Source organism: Vombatus ursinus, unplaced genomic scaffold (genome assembly GCF_900497805.2).
Source record: "Vombatus ursinus unplaced genomic scaffold, bare-nosed wombat genome assembly UNPS02014797.1, whole genome shotgun sequence".
Lineage (NCBI taxonomy): Eukaryota > Metazoa > Chordata > Mammalia > Diprotodontia > Vombatidae > Vombatus > Vombatus ursinus.
The window spans coordinates 6,873,380-6,894,853 of NW_020954575.1; the positions used below are offsets into that span (position 1 = coordinate 6,873,380).

The window sequence follows — 21,474 nt, forward strand, 5'->3', positions numbered from 1 at the left end:
AGGAATATGAAGCTCCCTCTCCCCCAGATAAATAAACAATCACCAGTTCCTGCCTTAATGGAACGATAATGTACATAGATAAGTACTTACTACGAATAGGAGCAGGAAATCTGAACCAGACCTGGAATTTTATTAGGACAGGGAACTTTCAATGTAGAAACTTTTTCTACCAATGCAAGTCAGCAGCTTCTCTGCAACTTATAATCTTAAAGAGTTGCTTCTACCACTGAGAGATTTAAGTGACTTGCCCAGGGTCACCCAGTCAGTATGCGTCAGAAGCAGGACTCCAACCTGGGTCTTCCCGGATCCGAGGTCAGCTCTGTTTCCACCGTGACATGGTACTGTTCTTATACGTAAAATATATACGAATACACAACAATATGGAGATGGTTTTTGGCTGAACTTTGAAGGAAGACAGAGGTTGTTAATTTTATACTTAGGTTAAAAAAATCAACTTTACAGATATAAGATTGGGAAGGCATAGCTAGACGGTAATTTTTTTGAAGATAAACATCTGAGAGGTTTAGTGGATTTCAAGCTCAACGAGTTAACAGTATGTTATGGCACTCAAGAAGACTGATGCAATCTCAGGCTGCAAAAAAGGCTGGCATAGCATACAGGACTAAGGCGGTGATTGTCCCCCCTGCACTCTGCCCCGGCCAGAGCACATTCTGCGTGTGGTATTTTTAGGAAGGATGTTGATGGATCTGATACTGCTGGAGTGGGCTGAACAAAGGACCTACAGAAATTCAGGGAAAGGGCAAATGCTAAAAAAGAAAGGAAGGGACCAGAGAGGGCTACTTAACAATTCATTAGGGCAAGGAGTCACAGATGAGAGATCACAACTTGATCTAGTCCCTTGACTGCATCACCAACCTCATCTTCCATGGCTCCATCACACAGTAAGAGAAAGTGGAGTTCCTTCCAACCAGTATCCAAGCCACCTCGGCAGCCTGTCCATGTTACTCTCTGAGATTAAATATCCACGGTTCATGTGTAACAAACCTTCCCTTCCCCTGGCCAATGCCACCCTAGGCGGGGAACCATCTGTAGGATTGTTATTCCTCAAAAAAACCACTAGCATTACATTTAATAAGTGATTGTTAACAGTTGGGAAACGAGTTGTCTATCACTCGAGTCTTTATTTTCTCTCAGCATATCCTGTTCCATTGCTCTTGGCACTGTTTTGAAGCAAACAGACCTGCTGGGTAATGGGAGACCCAGGGAGGAGAGTGAGGGCCCTGGTGATCAAAACTCCTTTTCTATACTCAGCTAGAAACCAATCCCTCCCCAGCTGCCCTCTGCCAGCCTCCTACCCCATATACTTTAAATACATCAGCCTAGCTGTTGATTGGGCTCCAAACCATTCAGCTTCCCTTCCCAAGAGCCAGGGACCCAGCTGCTTCAGGGATCGGGGAACAGCTTCTAGTGTTAGAGGTTGGGGACATTGGCAGTACCATTTCCTTGTAACCAAGACCAATCCTGTTGGGATTATTGCTCTCTTCTTTAAAAGTCATTTTTGAGAGGTAGAGGGGCTGGCACCATAAACTTCTCCAAAAAGCCTCCCCCTTTCACAAGTCAAAAGACCACTGTCAAGAAAGCCTGGGGGGGCGGGGCGAACAGAGGGTGGGAAAGGCCTAACCTACCTCACGTGGAAGAAATGCTTTCACCTTATTCTCCAAGCACTCTCCAGCTAATGCTGAGCCAGCCAGCAAACAGCTGGCCTTGTAAAACCCTCTTACATAACCCAGTCAGAAGGACAACACCTTGGAAAGTCTCTTCTCTCTCTTCCCCCTCCCTACTCTGGGATCAATACCTAATGCCCAAGTCAAGATTTTATCTGAAGTTTGCAAGGTAACTCAACAAACTTTTTTTTCCCCTCAATGATTAAATCCTCTGAAGATCAGCCCAATAGTTTTCCAATCACCTCTATCAACTTTTCAAGAGTAAACTGAATGACTCTACCAAAAAAAAAGAAAAATTGAAAGCTGTTTTCCCTCTTTCTCTTAGCACAGATGATCTCTCAGAAAGCCCTGGAGTGAGGAGAGAGGCAACACCAACAAAGGCCTCAATTTCTAAATCCAGTCCTGCCCCTCACGAGGCTGGGTATATGTGCCACAAGGCATTCATTCTACAGTGTTGTGCCTCAGTTTTCCTATACGTAAAAAGGGCACATATTATTACGCAGAAGAAAGTGCTGCTATTAAAAGCGACCAGCGATGACATGAAGAAAAGGGTCTATGATTTTTTTAAATGCCTGAAAACAGTCCTGTCATCCTCACCATCACCACCATTTTCTCATAGTAACTGAATGATCCTCCAGATACAGAGGTTCCCTCACCAGATGCTGGCTTCTTTGAGAAGGCAGGTAACTGGCTGGAAGGTGGGTGAGCTCCACTCAAGTCCTAAAGGATGAGAAATCTAATTTTTGGATCTACTAATCAATCAAGCACTTACTGGTTCATTATTTGACCAGGAACAAATCATTGGGCCACTAGGGTTTCAATCGCTTGATCTCTAAGTTGAAGAGTCTGTATTATGCCTTTCTGAGGCTTTCATATTTAATGGTTTATGTCTCCCTGAGTCAGACTCTAATCAGCAGCCTCTACTCTTACCTTCAATGCTACCACAAAGACAGCCTTCTCACCATCCCTAGCTTGTCCATCTCTCTCCTATTGCTTTCCCTTGATTTCTTTAAAAAAACAACAGCAGCAGCAAAATGTAATAAACATTCATTGAGTCCCTGCCTTGTGTGAGGTAGTATCCTGGCTTCTGAGGACACCAAGCTGCATCTGAAAACAATTTCTGTCCTCAGATAGCTTACAAAAGAGGTACCCAGATGAGTCAATTTTAAAATATATAAAGTCCATAAAAAAGTAAAAAAAAGAGGGACCAGGGAGAAGTGCTAATGATTCCAGTGATAAGGAAAGGTTACTTAAGTAGGAGGTGGCACTTAGCTGAGCCAGGAACAGAGCTGCAGATTTTCAAGAGGAATTAATAGTTGAATGTTTAAATAGTCTGAAGACCGAAATGTCAAACTTCGTTGTATCCAAATGAATACCTTCCATTTTTCAATACCCTAATTAGTTGAAAATAGAAGGCTAAGAAATAAGTAAAGCTTAGTATTTTAATTACCCTTCCTATGACATCAAAGAACCATCTATAAGATTTGAAATATCTTTTAAGCAACATATGAAAGCAACTTGTTGAAATCAATAATTGGGGCTATCTTACGAATCAGAGATTCTGAAGTATTGAACAGAACCTTAGGGGTCATTTTGTCCAACATAAACATCGCCAACATCCATGACAAGTGGTCATCCAGCCTCCATTTAATGTCTACTGAGAATTAAAGTCAGCATCTATGAATCTATAGTCTAGATCTAATCACCACCACTATCACTCCCCAAATTCCCACATCTCATTTCACAAATGAGTTACATGTCTTGTCCAGGTAGCAAGACTAGTAGAGCTGGAATTTGAACCTGGGTTTTCTTACACTTCAGGGTAGCTAGGTGGTGCAGTGCATTGAGCACTGGGCTTGGAAGACTCATCTTCATGAGTTCAAATCTGGCCTCCAACAGGTCCTAGCTATGTGACCCCAGGCAAGTCACTTAACCCTGTTTGCCTCAGGTGCTCATCTGTAAAATGTGCTGGAGAAGGAAATGGTAAACTACCCTAGAATCTTTGCCAAGAGAACCCCAAAAAGGGGCCAAAAAGAGTAAGACACAGCTGAACAACAACAACAAAGCCTCTTACACTTCTCCCTTAAAAGACAGTGAGTGGTACAGTGGACTTGGATTTAAAGGATTAAGTTCAAATCTCAATTCTGCCACTTATCACCTGACTGGGCAATTCAAGTCACAGGGTTTTGGTTTCTTTATTTATAAAGTGAAGATCTTGGGTCAGGTGATATGGTACCACAATGGAAAGAGCATTGGCTATGACTATGGTGTGGGAGAATCTGGCTTGAAATCCTGTCTTGGTTGGTGCTCTGAGTTCTCTCTAATCTCTAGATTTATGAGCCTATGACAAGGTACTTCTTAGTAACTGATAAAACCTATTCCACTGGAAAAAAAAAAAAGAAATGTCTATAAATTGATCAATGATCATAGGATCATAGACACAGAGTCAGAAGGGACCTTAGAGATACCTCAATCCTTACGAATGATGAAACTGGACTCAGAGAGGTTGTGACTTGTCCAAGGTCACAAGGTAGCGAGTGGCAGAGCCTGGATTTGAACTCAGATCCTCTCATTCCAAATCCAGCATACTTTCCTCTACAGTGATAACCTTAGGGCTCCTTTATACATACAATTAATGTGCTAACTACAAAGCATTTTTATCTCTCCATTATTTATTGCTTATCTATTTTTTTAAGCCACCGTTCTCTAGGGAACCAGTCTCTTATGTTGCCAGTTCTCTTTAAATGAATTAAGAAATTCAGTCCTGGTTATGAGTAGTAGGGTAGGACTGGTTTCTTGATGGAATCTCCTTGTTTTCTCTTTTCTCAAGTGGAAAAGCACTACACCTTGAGGACTGCTGTAGCCAAGGAGGCTGGTTCCCTCTCATTTTGCTTGATAAGATAATGGAATGAAGAGGCAGGGAAGTAGAGCAGGGAAAAGAGAGAAAGAGGAAAGGCCGGAGGATAATGTTTGACTAAGTTTATTCTCCTGTGCATATCATCACCTGATGCCAAAAGTACCTCTCCATTAGCCTTGAATGTGTGTGGGCACCTTTCTCTAGATGGGTATAATGGGTCTTTTATGTTGTTTTTTTTTTAACTCCAAAAATGCTTTGACCCTTCAATAGACATACAACATGTTCATAGCAGCCAGACCAAAGACAAAGTCTTCACCAGTGGTTTGGGTGACTTGGGCTAAATGTTCTCCACCCACACAGGAAGGAAGTTGAAAGAGCTCTGGGAGGTATGGGGAGCCAACGAGGCTGGAGGAAAGGGGTGGCAAGGAGGATGGGCAGAGCCTTTGGGGGTTTCTTGACACTCACTGCCCTGTTGCAATCTGCCAGTATTAGACAAGTGGTCACTGCAAACCTCTGGAGCTACTGTCATCTCACTGCACCCAGTCCCAGAACCCCAAGGCCATCTTGTATTCCCCTAAAAGAATGTAATCTCCTTGTGGGCCAGAACTGTGGGTTTTTGTTTTCGGATTTTTTGTTTGTTTGTTTGCTCCCTAGCACTTTGCACGTGGGAGGCAGCCTTTTGATGCATTCTTTGCTGAATTGAATACAGGAATATGAACTGTGGGGGCTAATGGTAGGATGAGAGTAGAGTTCCTCCTCAATGTCTCACCAATATCAAGAAGAGGGGGAAAGGAATAAGCATTTTTATATAGCACCTACTATGTGCCAGGTACTTTGCCAAGTGCTTTATGATAGGTGTTATTATTATCCTCTTTTTATGGTTGAGGTAACTGAGGTAAATAGCAGTTAAGTGACTTGGCCAGGGTCACATAGCTACTAAATGTCTGATACTAGATTTGAACTCAGGTCTCCCTGACTCCAGGCCTAGGACTCTACTCACTGTACTCCCTAGTTGCTTCATGAAGATAACCAGCAATATGTGAAAACTTTAATTCTATGGGCCTGAGGAACTCCTAGTATGGGAATGGCTGCAACTGACATAGATCATAACCCCTGAGCTTAGAAGTCCTAGGGAGTTGTTCAAGAACCAGAAAGGGTTCTTGCCTATGGTTACGCTGTTGGTAAGGTTCAGAGGCAGGTCTTCCTGTCTCCAAGTCTAGCATTCTTCCCACTACACCATATTGCCTCTCTAAGGGCTAAGTGCTTTGATAAAAACCAAAATCTAGTTATATCACAATTAACATCAAGGATAGTTCAAATTTTGGTAGGACTTCCTGCTAGGTGAGGTACTACCTACACAGGACTGAAGTTAGATGCCTTAGAGCATCTTAGGGCTTCTTAACTTGGAGAACCATGGACCTCCAGGGGGTCTGTGGACAGATTTCAGGGCATCTGAAAACTTAAAATGGGAAAAAATGACAACTTTGACAAAGAGGACCATAACACAAAACAGGTTAAGAATCCTTGCCTTATCATGGGTTGGAAAGTACTGCTTGTGGGCCTAATCCAGCCCCACTACCTACTTTTTACATCGCTGCCTTTTTTTTTTTAACCTAAGACTGACTTTAAATATTTTAACTACAATAAAACTTTACTGAAAAACGTAAAAACCATTCTTAGCTCGAAAGACCTATGAAAATTATCAGGGACCATAATTTGTAAGGTGTAGTTTTACCAACCCATATGGATAATCACATTCTAAAGAAATACGTGATGCAAAAGTCCTAAATGCCTGTCTCTTGTTCATACTCTGACTCTTTTCCTGTGACCCCCAAATACTGCCTCCCCGCACTCAAAATATTCTAAATCCTACTACTTGTTTAGAGAACCTTGTGAGATGAGGTTAAGGAGAGAGATTACCAGACACACCAAATGAGGAATTATCTTTTTCTCTTTCATTCCCCCCCCCCCCCCAATCTTGATATTGCTTTTCTATGGTGCTGGGGAAAGTGCATTGGATTGGATTTTGTTGCTGTTATTGTTTAATTGTTTTCAGTCCTGTATGATACTCCATGACCCCATTTGGGGCTTTCTTGGCAGAGATACTGGAGCGGTTTGCCATTTTCTTCTTTAGTTCATTTTACAGATGAGGAAACTGAGGCCAGAAGAATTAAGTGACTTGTTCAGAGTCATAGAACCAGTAGGTTATAGGATCATAAATTTAGGGCTAAAAGGGATGTTATAAGCCATCAAAGCTAACCTCTTCAATTTAAAGAAGGGTAACTATTTCTAACTAGGGTAACAGAAGTAATATAATCAGCAAAACACAAAAACAGAAACAAACCAAAAACAAATTAAAAAAAAAAAACACCCTGAGATGCAAACTTGGCAGCAGAGAAGAAACACTACTCTTTTCTCTGTTCCTCCCTGTTAACACAAGCAACATTGAACGTTTTACTATTGATTCCAACCCTGTAGTTCCCCCTGCCCCAATTTATTAATAGAGCAGAAAACTGCCCCAGAAATCTTGGACTTGAGGTTGTGGGGGATGGAGGAATATTGCTAAATCAAAATCATTCACTTGTGGGTCCTTGATCTCCATGAAGGAATTTCAGCATTGTGCCAATTTTCCTTACTCTAAATCACTTATGTTCCATACCAGAAGAAGGGGCTGGAGGCTAGTAGGGGATGGGGGTGGAGGGGACGGGATACAAGGGAGAATGGATTCAGACAATGACATCCATGAAATGTCACTGTACATTCTGAGAATGGCAGGAGTAGGGTACAAGGGTCTGCATATGTCATCATTGTCTGTCTGTCTCTCTCCCTCCAGGAAGGCAGTATGAGCATCTGACCCACACAGGGATTACCCATAGCAATTCCAACGCTGCCCTTACTTCACAACTCAGCACATTTCCAGGGTTCAACCTCATAAATTTATGTGAACATAAGACTAAGCAAGCAGTAACAAGGAACTAAAATCCACCGGGCCAAAATCATCTTGCAGCACCTTCCAAAGTCAAATAAGCAGGATTTTTGTATGACCCAGTGTTTGGGATCATTCAGGCCTTGTTCTTGCCCATTTACACAAATAACCAGGAGGCGGTTGTCCACATCACCTTGATGGCAGAATAATTAAATTACTTTTTGTTTGTGGGGCTTGATGAGGTTCTTTGGAAGCCATGACATATGAGAGAAAATTGAGTAAAAAACCTTTTAGCCTTAGGTCTCTTACCTCTGTGCCTGTTGGTGGTTTTATCAAACATCAGCATAGCATCCTCCACCTGAAAAACACAACACAGGACAGGCTCCACTTAGGACCTTTTCAAAAGAATCAAACAATAATTAAAAAAAAAAACCAATACACCAAATCTTTCCAATTTACACTAGGACCCTGACCTCCCTTCTAGCAACAAGGGGAGAGTTTCACGTTCACTTTGTGGACCAAACCCAGCTCAGCACAGCTTTGGTTTGATTCCAGCAGGCTGGGTTTCCTTTGCTCCAGACCTAACTCTTTCGGTAACTCCAAGGTCATCATTGAAATCATCACCCATCTACACTCTGTAGGCAGACTATCAGCCAGGTTAAGTGCACAAGGCTGCCAATTTCATCTATATTGTTATCAGTGCCACCTCCTTGAGTGAAGGACAAATACAAGGAAGGATGGAAAAATACAAGCTCCGCAACTTGTATGTGGACTGATGAACTGTTTTAGGTATATATGATTGGCCTAGTGCTATACTGTTGATTTTCTAATATAACCAGCTATCTATCTATGTCATGCTTCAATGTATAAATGCATGCACACATTTGTTTATCCTGGACCAATGACATCATGGGGTGGTGCTTTGATTCATGCATAAATTGGATTTAAGTGAGGCAGAGGTGCATAAAGTCACCAGCCTCATTTTCTCTTCCACAGTCACTGAAGTCCAGCAGTAAGACAAAAGTCGACAACTGGCGATGGCCCAGGATGCAGTGGATGACCTTGGTATCTTTAATGCCTAAGCTCTAAGCACTCCACGGTGCCTGCTTTTGGCACTTTCATGGCCATTGGGACAAACTGTTCTTATCCACCCATTCTACCACGGGAAGTCTTGACATGCTTAGGGTATATGTTTCAGGGCCCTCAGTTACCCTCAACCTGATTTAGCACGTCTACTAAGGTGGTTTACCAGAGTGTGGCTGCTGCACATGTTCTTGGAGCCACAGGTGAGAGTTGGGTGAAAGGTGGACACCAAAGGTGAATGAGCAGCTCTCACACTAGAGATACTAGTCCTCCTTGAGCACCCCATACACACACTCATATGCCATGATGCTGTAAGTTTAGAGTTTGAGATGAAGGCTTATCTCATCTTGATATGTGTGTAGAGCTATATACATGCAGATAGGCATACACACACACACACACACACACACACACAGTCATAGTGAAAGGAGAACCAGCTTTGGAATCAGGAAAAACTGGGTTCATTTGAACCCATTGCTGATACATATAGCCTATATGATTATGGGCAAATCACTTAACCTCTAATGCCCCCTGAAAACTCTTTTAGATAGAGATTCTTAACCTCTAGTCCACAGATTTTTTTTTCTAAAAGTTTTTGTATTTCAATATAATTGGTTTCCTCTGTAATCCTATGTATTTTATTTAATGCATTTAAAAATACTGTTCTGAAAAAGGATCCACAGGCTTCACCAGGCCACCAAAGGAGGTCATGACCCAAAAAAGGTTAACAGTCCTTGCAATAAGAATATGCTGTAGAAGAGTTATTGGTTTTCATTGGCTCCCAAATTCTTAGTGTAGCTTTAATGCATTCATGAGAATGGAAAAGACCCTTCACCATCCATTAGAGTGTAGAAACTATCAAATGAGCTTTTCCTTTGGTGATTGGGGGGGTGAGAGATAGGATTGGAATAGCAGTGGGCAGCCTATTGAGAGAAGTATCACATGTCCCATATCTACCATGGCTACTCTCTGATAGGGGGCAAAAAAAGGTGAGTGAATTTAAGGAAAGTGGCCTAACTGGATTTTAAAATCTTGCCTTTGGATTATCATATATCCATGACAGATACTTTCTAGGGGCTAGACTGGTTTGAAAAATCCTTTTGTGTGTGTGTGTGTGTGTGTGTGTGTGTGTGAAGGTCCCCTAGTTGCTCAGCAACCAAGACTGTATGTACAAACAGGTCCCCCTTTCGGGTACCATGCTCCAACCGTTGGTTCCCAGGGAAAATGAACGTGGCGATGACAGCCCCTCTCTAGTAGTGCTATCTGTCTGCTCCCAGAGGCAAACAGCCAACACAACAGTGCCATCTCCGGGCATAAGAACATCCCAGAGATCTAACAGAGTTCCCTACCCCTTTGCCATGGAACTCTCCCACCCCATCCTTCCCTTCAAGGGATAAGCCAGTTCCACCAGTCTGGCTTCCATGAGGATCTGGACACCACCTGAGACAATAGATATTCTGTGTTGCCATCTTCTACTCAATCCTAACTACAGTCAGTTCAACTGTCTACACAGAACAGGGACACCCATGTTTATGGCATCACAAAACAGATCGAGTCCTTATCAAATGTCAAAACTGAAGAGAAAGGGGAAGGATGGCAAAGGGAGGGTTGGCTGGAAGTGTCAAGCAGGTACATAGGGCACCTGTGCTGCCCTTATCTCTAGACTATTCAGAAAAACCAAGCCCTTATCTCAAACTCCAAACTCACAGCAGTAAGGCAAGCTAGCTGCTCTTGAGCAACTGAATTTCAGTGGCTGAAACCAAAAGCTGATCAGGGACCACTTAAAAACTGTCTTTTAAAAAATTCATCTTTTAAAGCATTTTTATTTAACAACACCACCACTTAAATTTGTCTTTAAAATCTCATTTAAAAATATAGTTTCTTTTTGACATTGCTACTTTAAGATTATCTTTTTAAATTCTTTTCTAAAAAAAGTTTCCTTCTGATGCTACCTAAAAATTGTCTTTTAAACTTATTTTTAAGTGAGTTTGATCTTCTTATAATATCATTTAAAATTATCTTCTTAAAATTATTTTTTAAAAGTGTGCTTTTCACAGCTTTTAACTGGTTACTTCTTTCCCTCCTTAAAGTTGGAACATTCTCTCTGTGCCCTTTTGATACTCTCCCCCACCCTGGTGAGTGTGTGGGGTTTAGGGATTTTCTTTCTTTCTTTTCTTCTTCTTCTTCTTTTTTTTTTAGGGCAGTCATTGTCACACAAGAATAGGACTCTTTCCTCTATAGTCCAGTTTGCACAATGGGACTCTCAAAGGCCTTCTGAATAGATAAAGTGCCGAAGCCAAAGAAAAATTCTATTAACACTTTGCAAAATAAAACATCTTGGTTAAGGAAGAGAGCAAGAAAATCAATATGGATAAAGCTCGGGTGCTTAGCAAAAAAAAAAAAAACCCAAAAAAACACAACAACTTTTCAGGGATTGCAAAACACTACTTATTAATTCAGCAAAGCCATCAATGCTATGGAAATCTGGCAGAAAAGCAACAACTGAATCTAGGAGAATTTGAATATACAAAGGCTGAATAGAGGGAAAGACACAGCTTCCTCAACAAGGCCTGTTTCTCACGGGTCTACGTGAATCAAACAGAAGCAGCTTGTGTGAGGCTCCATTAGGGGAAAATAAGCGAAGCTGGTCAAGGTAACTGGCACCAAACCCTGCCATGAGCAAACTGATCTCCCCTCCTGCTATCCTCTCTTTGAAACAAATGAAACCTCCAAACCAAAAGTATCCAAGCTTTGACTTGGAAACTTGATAATTTTCCAGGCCTGTTTTGGGGCTGGGAGTAGGAGAGAGGTTCTCTCCACTATCTTCACATACCTAAGCTTGTATCAAAGCCACATGGAAAAATAGAAATACTCTTTACTAAAAAAAAACAAAAAACCTTTTGTAGGCAAAGTAGATGGTTGCATGTAGTTACGGTCTATAAATTTGGGTCCAAGACTTGGTCAATGTAGGAGAGTCACCCAGAAGCTTCAGAGGGGCTATCTGGAAGCATGAGATATTTTTGTTTTTTTTGCTTTCTGAATCTTTCACTTTTATATCCCAGTCTTTCTGGATATGCTGCAACCTCCTCCCTTGCCCCCAACACATCCCTCCTTCTAACAAAGAAAAATTATTACACAGAATTAACCAATGCAATAGCGGATACAACATTGTGAACCCCTAACCCCCACTTCTCTATTAAAAGCAGAGAGGCACATTTCATCAACTGTTCTGAGGCCTGGACTGATTGCAATACCTGTTCAACTCTGGTTGAGTGATTTTTTTCATGCACATCAATGTAATTATTGTACATCCTGTTCTCCAGATTCTGCTCAGTTCATAGAACTCGCAACAGTTCATACTAGTATTCCCACATTTCTCTGAATTACTCATAGTCATTATTTCTTACAACAAAATTAGTATTCCATTACATTCATGTACCAAAACATACCCACCATTTCCAAGTGAATGGGCACTCACATAGCATTTTTTTGTTTTTTGCTACCACATAAAGGTTGCTATGAATATCCTGATATATATGGGACTTTTGTCTCCCTTTGACCTCCTTGGGATTTGTATGCAATAGTGATATCTCTAGGGTCAAAGGGTATATGAACGTCACTAGACTTTTCTAACATAATTCCAGATTGTTTTCCTGAACAGTTGGTCCAATGAATAGCTCTATCAACATCAGTGGGTTAGTGCAAGGCACAACTTTTTCAGGTCTCAGTTGGAAGACATTTCTAAACAACACAAGGGAGGGAGATACTGATCTCATCCTGAAGATTAGTGATTTACCTAGTGTCCAAAAGTACCCTTACTCGCCTTGAAGATGAATGGGTGGAGTGGGGCTTTCTCAGTCTCCACTAAGAAAAGAAATATATGTACTTTGCTAACAGATTTTATCCAACAGTATCCAAGTTTTGACTTGGAAACTGATAATTTTTCCAGGCCTGTTTTGGGGCTGGGAGTAGGAGAGAGGTTCTTTCCATTATCATCACATATCTAAGCTTGCATCAAAGCCACATGGAAAAATATAAATACTCTTTATCAAAACAACAACAACAACTTTTGTAGAACATAATGCAGGCGAACATAGTTAGCCCTAAGATCACGGGCTCATCAAGTAAGAGTAGAAAGGAACCCTGGAGGTCATCACATCTAAGAGGAAATTAAGGTGCATAGAGGGTAAGTGAATTGCCCAGGGTCACATGATGGGCAAACATTTAAGGAAGGATTTGAACTGGTCTTCCTGATTTCAAGACTATTACTGTTACCCGTCACTGTCCTTCATCAGCTGAAGTCAGACAGTTTGAAGAAACTTCTTGGTTTCCTCCATCCTCAAGCAAGATCTTTCTAGACTCACTCTTTTACAATTTGCAAGGTTCAGGCTAAGATGAAGCATTCTGTAGCTTATCCATCCCATGTACAATAAAGGATAAATTCCAGTATGAGTTTCAATGGGCTAGTGCAACCAAAGCTTCACAGTCTTTTCTCCAGGGTTGAAGAATGAGAAGAAAGATGAATAAATGCCTTGGTTTGGACCTTGGCAAGTCATCTAGTCTAATACCTTTACTGGGGGAAATGGCACCTGAGAGAGATAAAGTGATTCACCCATGGTTTCACAGCCAGCAAGTGGCAGTCAGGATTCAAACCCAGGTCTTCTGGCTTCAGATCCTGGGCTCCTTCTACCAAGCCTAGAAACTGATTCTTTCTCGTTTGATATATCTATATCCTTACCCATATTCATATTTATCTATCACTCTCTATATATGTCTTTCCTCTCTCCCTCCCTCCAGCTCCACCCCCCCTCTTTATATATATATATAAACATAACCTTACCCATCACAAGTTGCCTAGTCAGTGGGCTGACTGCTCTTGATCCATTTCCCTTCGGTGGCAGCTCTCACCTCTTTGGTGAACAGTTCTTCTTCTTCTTCTTTTTTTTTTTTTTAAGGCAATTGGGGTTAAGTGACTTGCCCAAGGTCACACAGCTAGTATGTGTCAAGTGTTTGGTCTGAGACCAGATCTGAACTCAGGTCCTCCTGACTTCAGGGCCGGTGCTCTATCCACTGCGCCACCTAGCTGCCCCGTGAACAGTTCTTCTAACCCAGGGGTGGGGAACCTTTGGCCTTGAGGTCACATGTGCCCCACCTCTGTTCTAACCTGTTTAAAAAGGTGGCCTCCTTTGTCTTTCTTTGTTGCCTCAACACTTAGCACAACTTGGAGCTTATTATAAGCATTTAATAATAATAATAATAATAATAATGATGATGATGATGATGATGATGACAATAACAGCTAACACATATAATGTTTACTATGTGTCAGGCACTGTACTAAGCACTTTACAATGATTATTTCATTGGATCCTCACAATAACTCTAGGAGGGAGGTAATTAATCAATGCTTGAAGACCTGATCTGATTTGATTTTCCATTCTGGGATCCTGAGTCCATAACAGAGGAGAAAAAAAAAAAAAAGGACAGGGACAATTTCTCAGTTGAACAAGCATTTATAAATTGCCTATAATGTGCTAGGCACTATGTTACGTGCTGGGGAGATGAAGACAAAAATGTTCCCTAGAGGCTTACAAGGAGCTACCGAGGGGATACATGTGTAGATGAGAAAATGCAAAAACATTTCAAGAGGGAGCAGATAAAAATAATAGGAATTGGGGAAAGGCCTCCTGTAGGAGGGGCACCTGGGCTGTATTTTCAAAGAAGCTAGGAGATTTATGAGGAAGAGGTGAGGAAGAAGGGCATCTCAGAGAAAGTGGGTGCATCTGCTTCAATTTTTCACTGAAGATTAAGATTTACTTCCTTACTTCCCAATAGAGAAGAATCCTAATTGGATCAGTTATGACATAAGCACATATTTGATGATTTACTATGGGTTAAAATAATTAATGGCACTAAACCCAACAATGGATAGCTGTTCAAATGTTGATAGGATCTTAGAGTTGGAAAGGACTTTGGCAAGTCATCTAGCTGAATACCTTTACTGGGGGAAATGGCACCTGAGAGAGATAAAGTGATTCACCCATGGTTTCATAGCCAGCAAGTGGCAGTCAGGATTCAAACCCAGGTCTTCTGACTTCAGATCCTGGGCTCCTTCCACCAAGCCAAAGGTTCAGTTGTTAAACAAATATTACCTATTCTTTAGGAGATTTAAGTTAGCTGGACTACATTCTGGATGATGGCAGAAGTCCAAAGGTAGTGATGATAAATGCTGGAGGCTAGACTTTAGCCTGCACTGGCCATATTCTAACCAAAATTTTAGAATCAAAAAAAGCAGGATGGGTCATATAGAGAGTCCAAAATTTCTGGGAGCCAAGTACTTGGCCATTGAGTATGAATTAACAGATGCTTGTTGAATTAGGAGTGCCCCAAGTGGCCAACTTCAGACCATTACTCCTGCCAATATCTTGTCCATGGATCCCCTGATTACACCATCAGGAAATGGAGGCAAGATGTAATCAGGGTTATGTCAGGGAAATGAGCTTAGGTATATAAACTGTTAGAGGCAAAATAATTGCCAGGAAGATGGTGGTAGAGATGAAAAAAAAAAGGTAAGGGGTGCTCTGGGGGGAGGGGGAGTTTGGGGGGCAGTTTATCTCTAATAGTACATTGACCTCCTCCCACAATACTCCCCAGCATACACAAATAAAACTCTGATTACAGCCTGTTCCTGGCACAGGAATTCATTCTTCTGACTTATGAAAAAATTGTCTGTTTCGCTTGGTAAGTACATGCTGTGTGCACAAGGTAGGCAATGAAACTTCATTAAACTTTTCTGGTCAAATGCAGATTAACAAAATGAGTAGACCCATCTTTTTAAGGTTCTTTAAAACAATGATCTTCCGCTGTCCCCAATCAGAGTCTCAAAATGTTATTTTAGTTAATGCCCAAGAACCCCATACAATTGTCCCACAGTGCATGAGGCCTCCACAGAGTTAATTAATCCCAACAAATTAGGGAGTACTAGAGGACAATAGACTGGGAATTCCTACAATCACTTGGCTGTGACTGAGGGCCAGGTGACTTCAGCCATTACTCCAGGGGATTCTTCCTATGGCAAGAGCTTATGCTTGGAAGTAGGCAGGTGCATAGCTTCCAGCCTCCTCCATCATCAACCCTCCAAAGACAAAATCAGTTCCCTCTAATCAAACCTGTGTAATGGGGTTTCAGTTTATTTAACAAACCTTTTCAGGGTCTATTGTGGCCCATGCCAAAGGAGGGGATGCTATCTCTTTAATCACTGCTTGAAAGGGCGGCAGGGTTAGAGGGGGGAGGGAACAAGCTGGAGAAGGGGTGGGCTTTAATCCTCACGAGATGATGAGGATAGTAGCTGACATTTATATAGCACTTACTAAGTACCAGGCACTGTGCTAAGCACATTACAAATATTATCTCAACAACCCTGAGAGATAGATGCGATTATCATCCCCATTTTACAGATGAGGAAACTGAGGCAAATAGAGTGATTTGCCCAGGGTCACAGAGCTAGTAAGTGTTTGAGTGGATTTGAAGTCAGGTTCTTGTTACTTCAAGGCCAGTGCTCTATCCACTATATTATCTAGCCACCTCTTAAGAAACCTCCAGTCATTCCAACCCTCCCTGATTTTTCTTTCTTTCTTTTTTTTTTTTCCATGAGGCAGTTGGGGTTAAGCGACTTGCCCAGAGTCATACAGCTAGTGAGTGTTATGTGTCTGAGGCTGGATTTGAACTCAGGTCCTCCTGACTCCAAGACCAGTGCTCTATCCACTGTGCCACCTAGCTGCATTCCTGCCTGATTTTTCAAGCCTCACTTTTCCTCTCTCAAAACCTAAACCCTGGGACAGCTAAGTGGTACAGTGGATAAAGTACCAGCTCTGGAGTCAGGAGGACCTGAGTTCAAATCCGGTCTCGGACACTTGACAGGTACTAGCTGTGTAACCTTAGGCAAGTCACTTAACCCCAATTGCTTTGCAAAAAACCCCCCAAAACCCTAAACCCTTTCATTAACCAGTTCTGTTCTACACTGCCCTTGACCCTGGAGTCTCTTGCCTCATTATTCCTATTGCCACTTATTTGTCTTCAAACTTCAGCCCTGGATCACTCCCACCACCTGTCTGTCCTTCTGCTCTGGTACTGCCGAAGGAAGTCACACAGTCTTGTTAACTGATTCACTACAAACTTATTTTAGCTGTTACTCAATCTTCACTGGCCCTAACTGCTATATGCCAGTGCTTTTACTCTTTCCTGATCCATCCTATATCATTCCCCCACAGGGATTCTCCCAAACATTCTTTTCGCTCCTCAAGCCAATTATACTACCACCTCTTCCTTCCTTTCCAAAAAGCACCTTACTGAGGACACGCTCCTCTGTGTGTTTTCTCTCCCACAAGAATGTAAGCTTCCTGAGTACAGGCACTATTTTTGCATCCCCAGTTTTTGGCATATAGTAAGTGCTTGATAAATACTTTTTTTTCATGCATTCATCCATCCATCACTGAAAAAAGAAGATGAGGCTATCAGTCATGAGCTTCTTCTCTTCCCCAATTCCACCCTTCAAATCACATCAGCGTCATTTCCCAGATTCCTCCATTGTTCCAATCTCAGAAAATGATGAAGCAGCATTAGATTTGGGATTTGAACACAAGATCCTTCGACCCCAAATATTGCATTGCTTCACCTGCACCACAGGACAGAGACATATTCCCCTACAGTAGTTTTATTTCAGCATTTCGTTCATTGTAACGGTCACAAAGTTCTCCTTCATCTTCACCTAAATCTTTTGCTGCTGTCATTTAAACCCATTTCTTTTATCTGGTCCTCTGTGACCTTGGTAAACAACTACTCAGCATCCTACTTTCAAAGTCCTGAAAACAGTATCTGAACTGCCCTTCAGCCCTTTTTCTTTCAAGCGTAAACCATCCCAATTTCCTGGACCTTCCCTTACAATACCTATCTTCCATCCATTTACTTATTTGTTCTCTTCACAGACCCACTTGTGACTACACATCATTCTTTAAGCCCACAGTAATAGGAGATGAGGCAAATTTCCAGGCATAGCAATGGGCTTGCACGAAAACAGGTGATCCCAAGCCAAGCAAAAGGAAGGGCAGTTTCTTAACTATGGGGAAAGCAAGGGAGAATTCAATCCATGGAGATTTTCCAAAAGAACAAAGGGATTAGAGCCGGATGGGACTTTAGAAGAGTACAATCCCCTTAATATATAGAGGAGGAAACTGAGGTCGAGAGAGGTTAAGTGACTTGCCTAAGATCACATGAGGTAGCAAACAGCAGAGCTGGGATTTGAACCCATGACTTTTGACTCCAAATCAAGCTCTCTTTCTTTTAGACCGCATGGCCAACAATAGACAACTATTTGTCCTAGATAGTTAGCCGGCTCACCTTCTTAAGTACAGAAGGATTTCTTCTAATCTACCGGCAGCGAGGTAGACCGATGGACAGAGTGCTGGACCCAGAGTCAGGAAAACCCGAGTCTAAATCAAATACTTACTCCTAAGCAAATCAGTTAACTTCTCTCAATTTCCTCATTTACAAAATGGAAATAGGCATAGCACCTATCTCCCACAGTTGCAGTGAAAATAAAATAACTGTAAAGTATTTTGAAAACCATAAAGTACTATATAAATATCATCATCACCATCCTGGAATATGATAGATAAATTTCTGACTCAAACATCTGCAATTACTGTATCTGAAATTATTGTACTGACCATGATAAGCTCAGGTAGAAAAGACACAAAGATCCAGTCTTTAAACCCTTCAAAGAAAACAAGTAATGGGGTGATCACATTGAACAATATTTTTTACTGCTAATAGGCCCAAGAAAAGACAAAGAATATCAGGGACAGGGTTGGGGCGGGGGGTAAAGAAGTTAGAGGGGAAAACAAGGTGATAAGGAGGATCAGGAATTTTTTTTTTTCTTTCACTTTACAGGTAGAGACACTAAGGGCTAGAGAGATTAAATCACCTTTCCAAGCTCACAGAGCAAGATGGAAGCAAATCTGGAACCCAAATCCAGGGGTCCAGAATCCCAGCCCAACGCTCTTCCTACCAGCTGACCCTTCCAAGACTACAAACGTGTTACCTATTATAACATAAACGAGCATTTGAATCCTGAGGCCGATGTCTCCTCTCATAGTTTTGAGGAAGCTTTAAGTGATTACTATTTAAGTGTCTACTACCTAGTAAGCTATTAGTATTTATTTCAAGGATAATATTCTTTTTTCACTTAATCTACTGTTCATGCTACCAATGAGCCTAAATGTTGAACTAACCGCACATAGAAACCCATGCACCTACATGATAGCCACAAGCCCAACCCCACTTCCTCTGACAGTACAAGCCAGTCGCTAAGGGACAAAGAGAACAGACATGATGGAGCCACTGTGCCCCACAGAGAGGAGATACAGGAATCACTCACAACCTGAGCCAAAGAGCATACTCATTGGGAGCAGGAAGAGTCCGTGTCCAGGTTATATATTTGTTTGTGTGTGTGCATGTGTGTGTGCATGCACACAGATCCCAGAGAGGTATGTACATGTGTCCCTAAAGGCAAAGGAGACCAAGCAAAGGTGGAGGAAGGTCTGGCAAGACAAGGATGGGTCTGAATCTGAGGAGTTGGGGGAGAGAGAGGAGGAGATTCCATTCTGCTGTTTTGGAGCTAGAACCCAGAAAGGTGGAAAGAGGCAAGGGGAGAAGAGGAGGAGGAGGAGGAGGAGGAGGAATGCAGAAACAAGCCTGGCATTAGCTGTTTGAGGAGAAGCAGTTGGTTTCTGCAGGCATGACAGCTGTCATGCAGAAGTGGCATCTGGTAAAACGGGCCTCTTGTTCAAAGCTCCTTCAAGTGGCTGCTGCTATATTTTGGAAATCTATAGCCCCATTTACAGCATTAGTTGCATGAATGTGTGCTTGTGTGTGTGTGTGTGTGTGTGTGTATGTTTGTGAGTGTGAGCACGAGCAAGTGTCTGGGGGAAGAGGTGGGACAGCAAGCAGCCAAATGATCCAGATGCCTTATGCTCTCTTTTTTCCATTTCCCCACTTGTCCCCATATTGGGCCTTCGCCTACCGTGAAAAAATCCCCAACCCTGCTAGCTCTGAAGGAGAGAGTCAAATCATTAGCGTAGCACTGATGCGCTGTAACACTCGCTTGCATTCCCATTAAACAAATACTAAACTGCTAATTGCCAAAATAGATCTCCACGACTTGGACCAAATTGGGGGGGTGGGGGGAGAGGGTTTATAATTACTGAGTGTGAAAAAGCATAGTCTGTAAATAACCACCTCATCTGTCCTAATATGTGCTGATATTGATGGGCGTGAAATAAACATCGGGACCAAATGGAAAAATCATCCTCATCTCCTGTGGCCAATGCAATCTTGGATGGTGATAAGCGTAGCTGCAGCCTCTGGCTTGGGGAGGGAGTTCAATGGGACTGGGAATTCTTGGCCTGAATGCTAACTCCGATGCCTTGATAAAACAACCAAGCAGCTGGCTTTCCCTTCCCTGCCTTGGCCTTCTCATCTAGGAAATGGGGGACATTGCATTGCAAGGGGATGATTTCCACAAAACTGACTGGATACATCTCTACGACGCTGGTCCTGGGAAGGTCTTGGGGTTCAGATCGCTACTTTCTTCTTTCCCATGGGAAACAGCAAATAGAACAGATTCTTCCCCAAAGTCCTGGATACACAAACTCACCTAATTAGAGGCCTGGAAAGGATCTCTCTGAGTCCAATCCCTCATCTGTCAGAGGATGCTGAGGCTTAGGAGGGGAAGTCATTTATTCAAAATCACATGGCTAGTGAGTGTCAGAACTAGACAGAACCAAGCTCTCCTGAGTCACAAAGGAGCATTCTTTCTACCTGTGACAAAGCGCTGCTTCTCCATGCCCCACTGTTCCCAGGGGCAGAGCATTTATTTCCCCTATGACTTGTCACCTGGCAAACAAGGAGAATCTCTAAGCCCCAACTATTGAAGGAGAAGAATCCCTGGGTTGGAATGGCACCTTGTGAGGTCACACAAACACTATTCTCACAAATATCATTATTATTCACATTAATAATAATAATTCACATTAATATAACAATAGTTTCTACTCCATAATCGTGAGGTAGATGTTACAAATATTATCTCCATTGTAAAGATAAGAAGATAGAGCCTCAGAAAAGAGATGTGAGTTGTCTACAGTCACACTTTAGTAAGTGGCAGAGAATAAACCCAGGTTGTATAATTCTACTTCTATCCCACTTTTAACCGAGTACCCTTTTTCCCATTACCACAACCCCAACCCTAATTCAGGCCCCTCTCACCTCCAGCCAAGACTAGTGCAACAGCCTCCTAATTGGCCCCTGCCTCAAGTCTGTCCCCATTTCAATCTGGCCTCCCCACAATGCTCCCTAAGTGAGTTTCCTAAAGCATAGGTTTTGACCATGACACTTTCCTACTCAAAAAAACTCAAACAGTCCCCCGTTGCCTACAGATTCAAATATAAACTCTTTTGTTTGTCATTTATAGCCCTTTAAAACCTGGTCCCAACCTACCTTTCCAATCTTTTTACACATTATTCTCCTTCACACACATTACAGCCCAGCTAGACAGGCTTTTAAAAACTGTTCCTTCTGTTTTTGTTTACTGGGTACTCCTTCCCTGCCCAACCCCAGGTCTGGAGTACCCACCCTTCTCACCTCCACCTCTTAGAATTGCCCGGTTTCCTTCAAGGCTCATCTCAAATGCTATCTTCTACATGAAGCCTTTCCTGTTCTTGCCAAAATTATCTTGAATCTATTTGTATCAATCAATCAATATATACATATATATGTGTGTGTATAGACAGACATATCTGTCTATCTATCTATCTATTTATCCATCCATCCATCCATCCATCCATCCATCCATCCATCCATCCATC

General features: G+C 42.1%; 1 protein-coding gene across 2 annotated transcripts in view; it reads right to left on the reverse strand.

The window, feature by feature from the left end:
• The window catches only part of MSI2 (musashi RNA binding protein 2), a 538,989-nt gene that overhangs the window by 194,946 nt on the left and 322,569 nt on the right, over nt 1-21,474 (reverse strand). For both annotated transcript variants that reach the window (XM_027870531.1, XM_027870532.1), the window contains exon 8: nt 7,778-7,826. In XM_027870531.1, the coding sequence (XP_027726332.1) occupies nt 7,778-7,826 (49 nt within the window). The remainder of the gene's footprint in view (nt 1-7,777; nt 7,827-21,474) is intronic.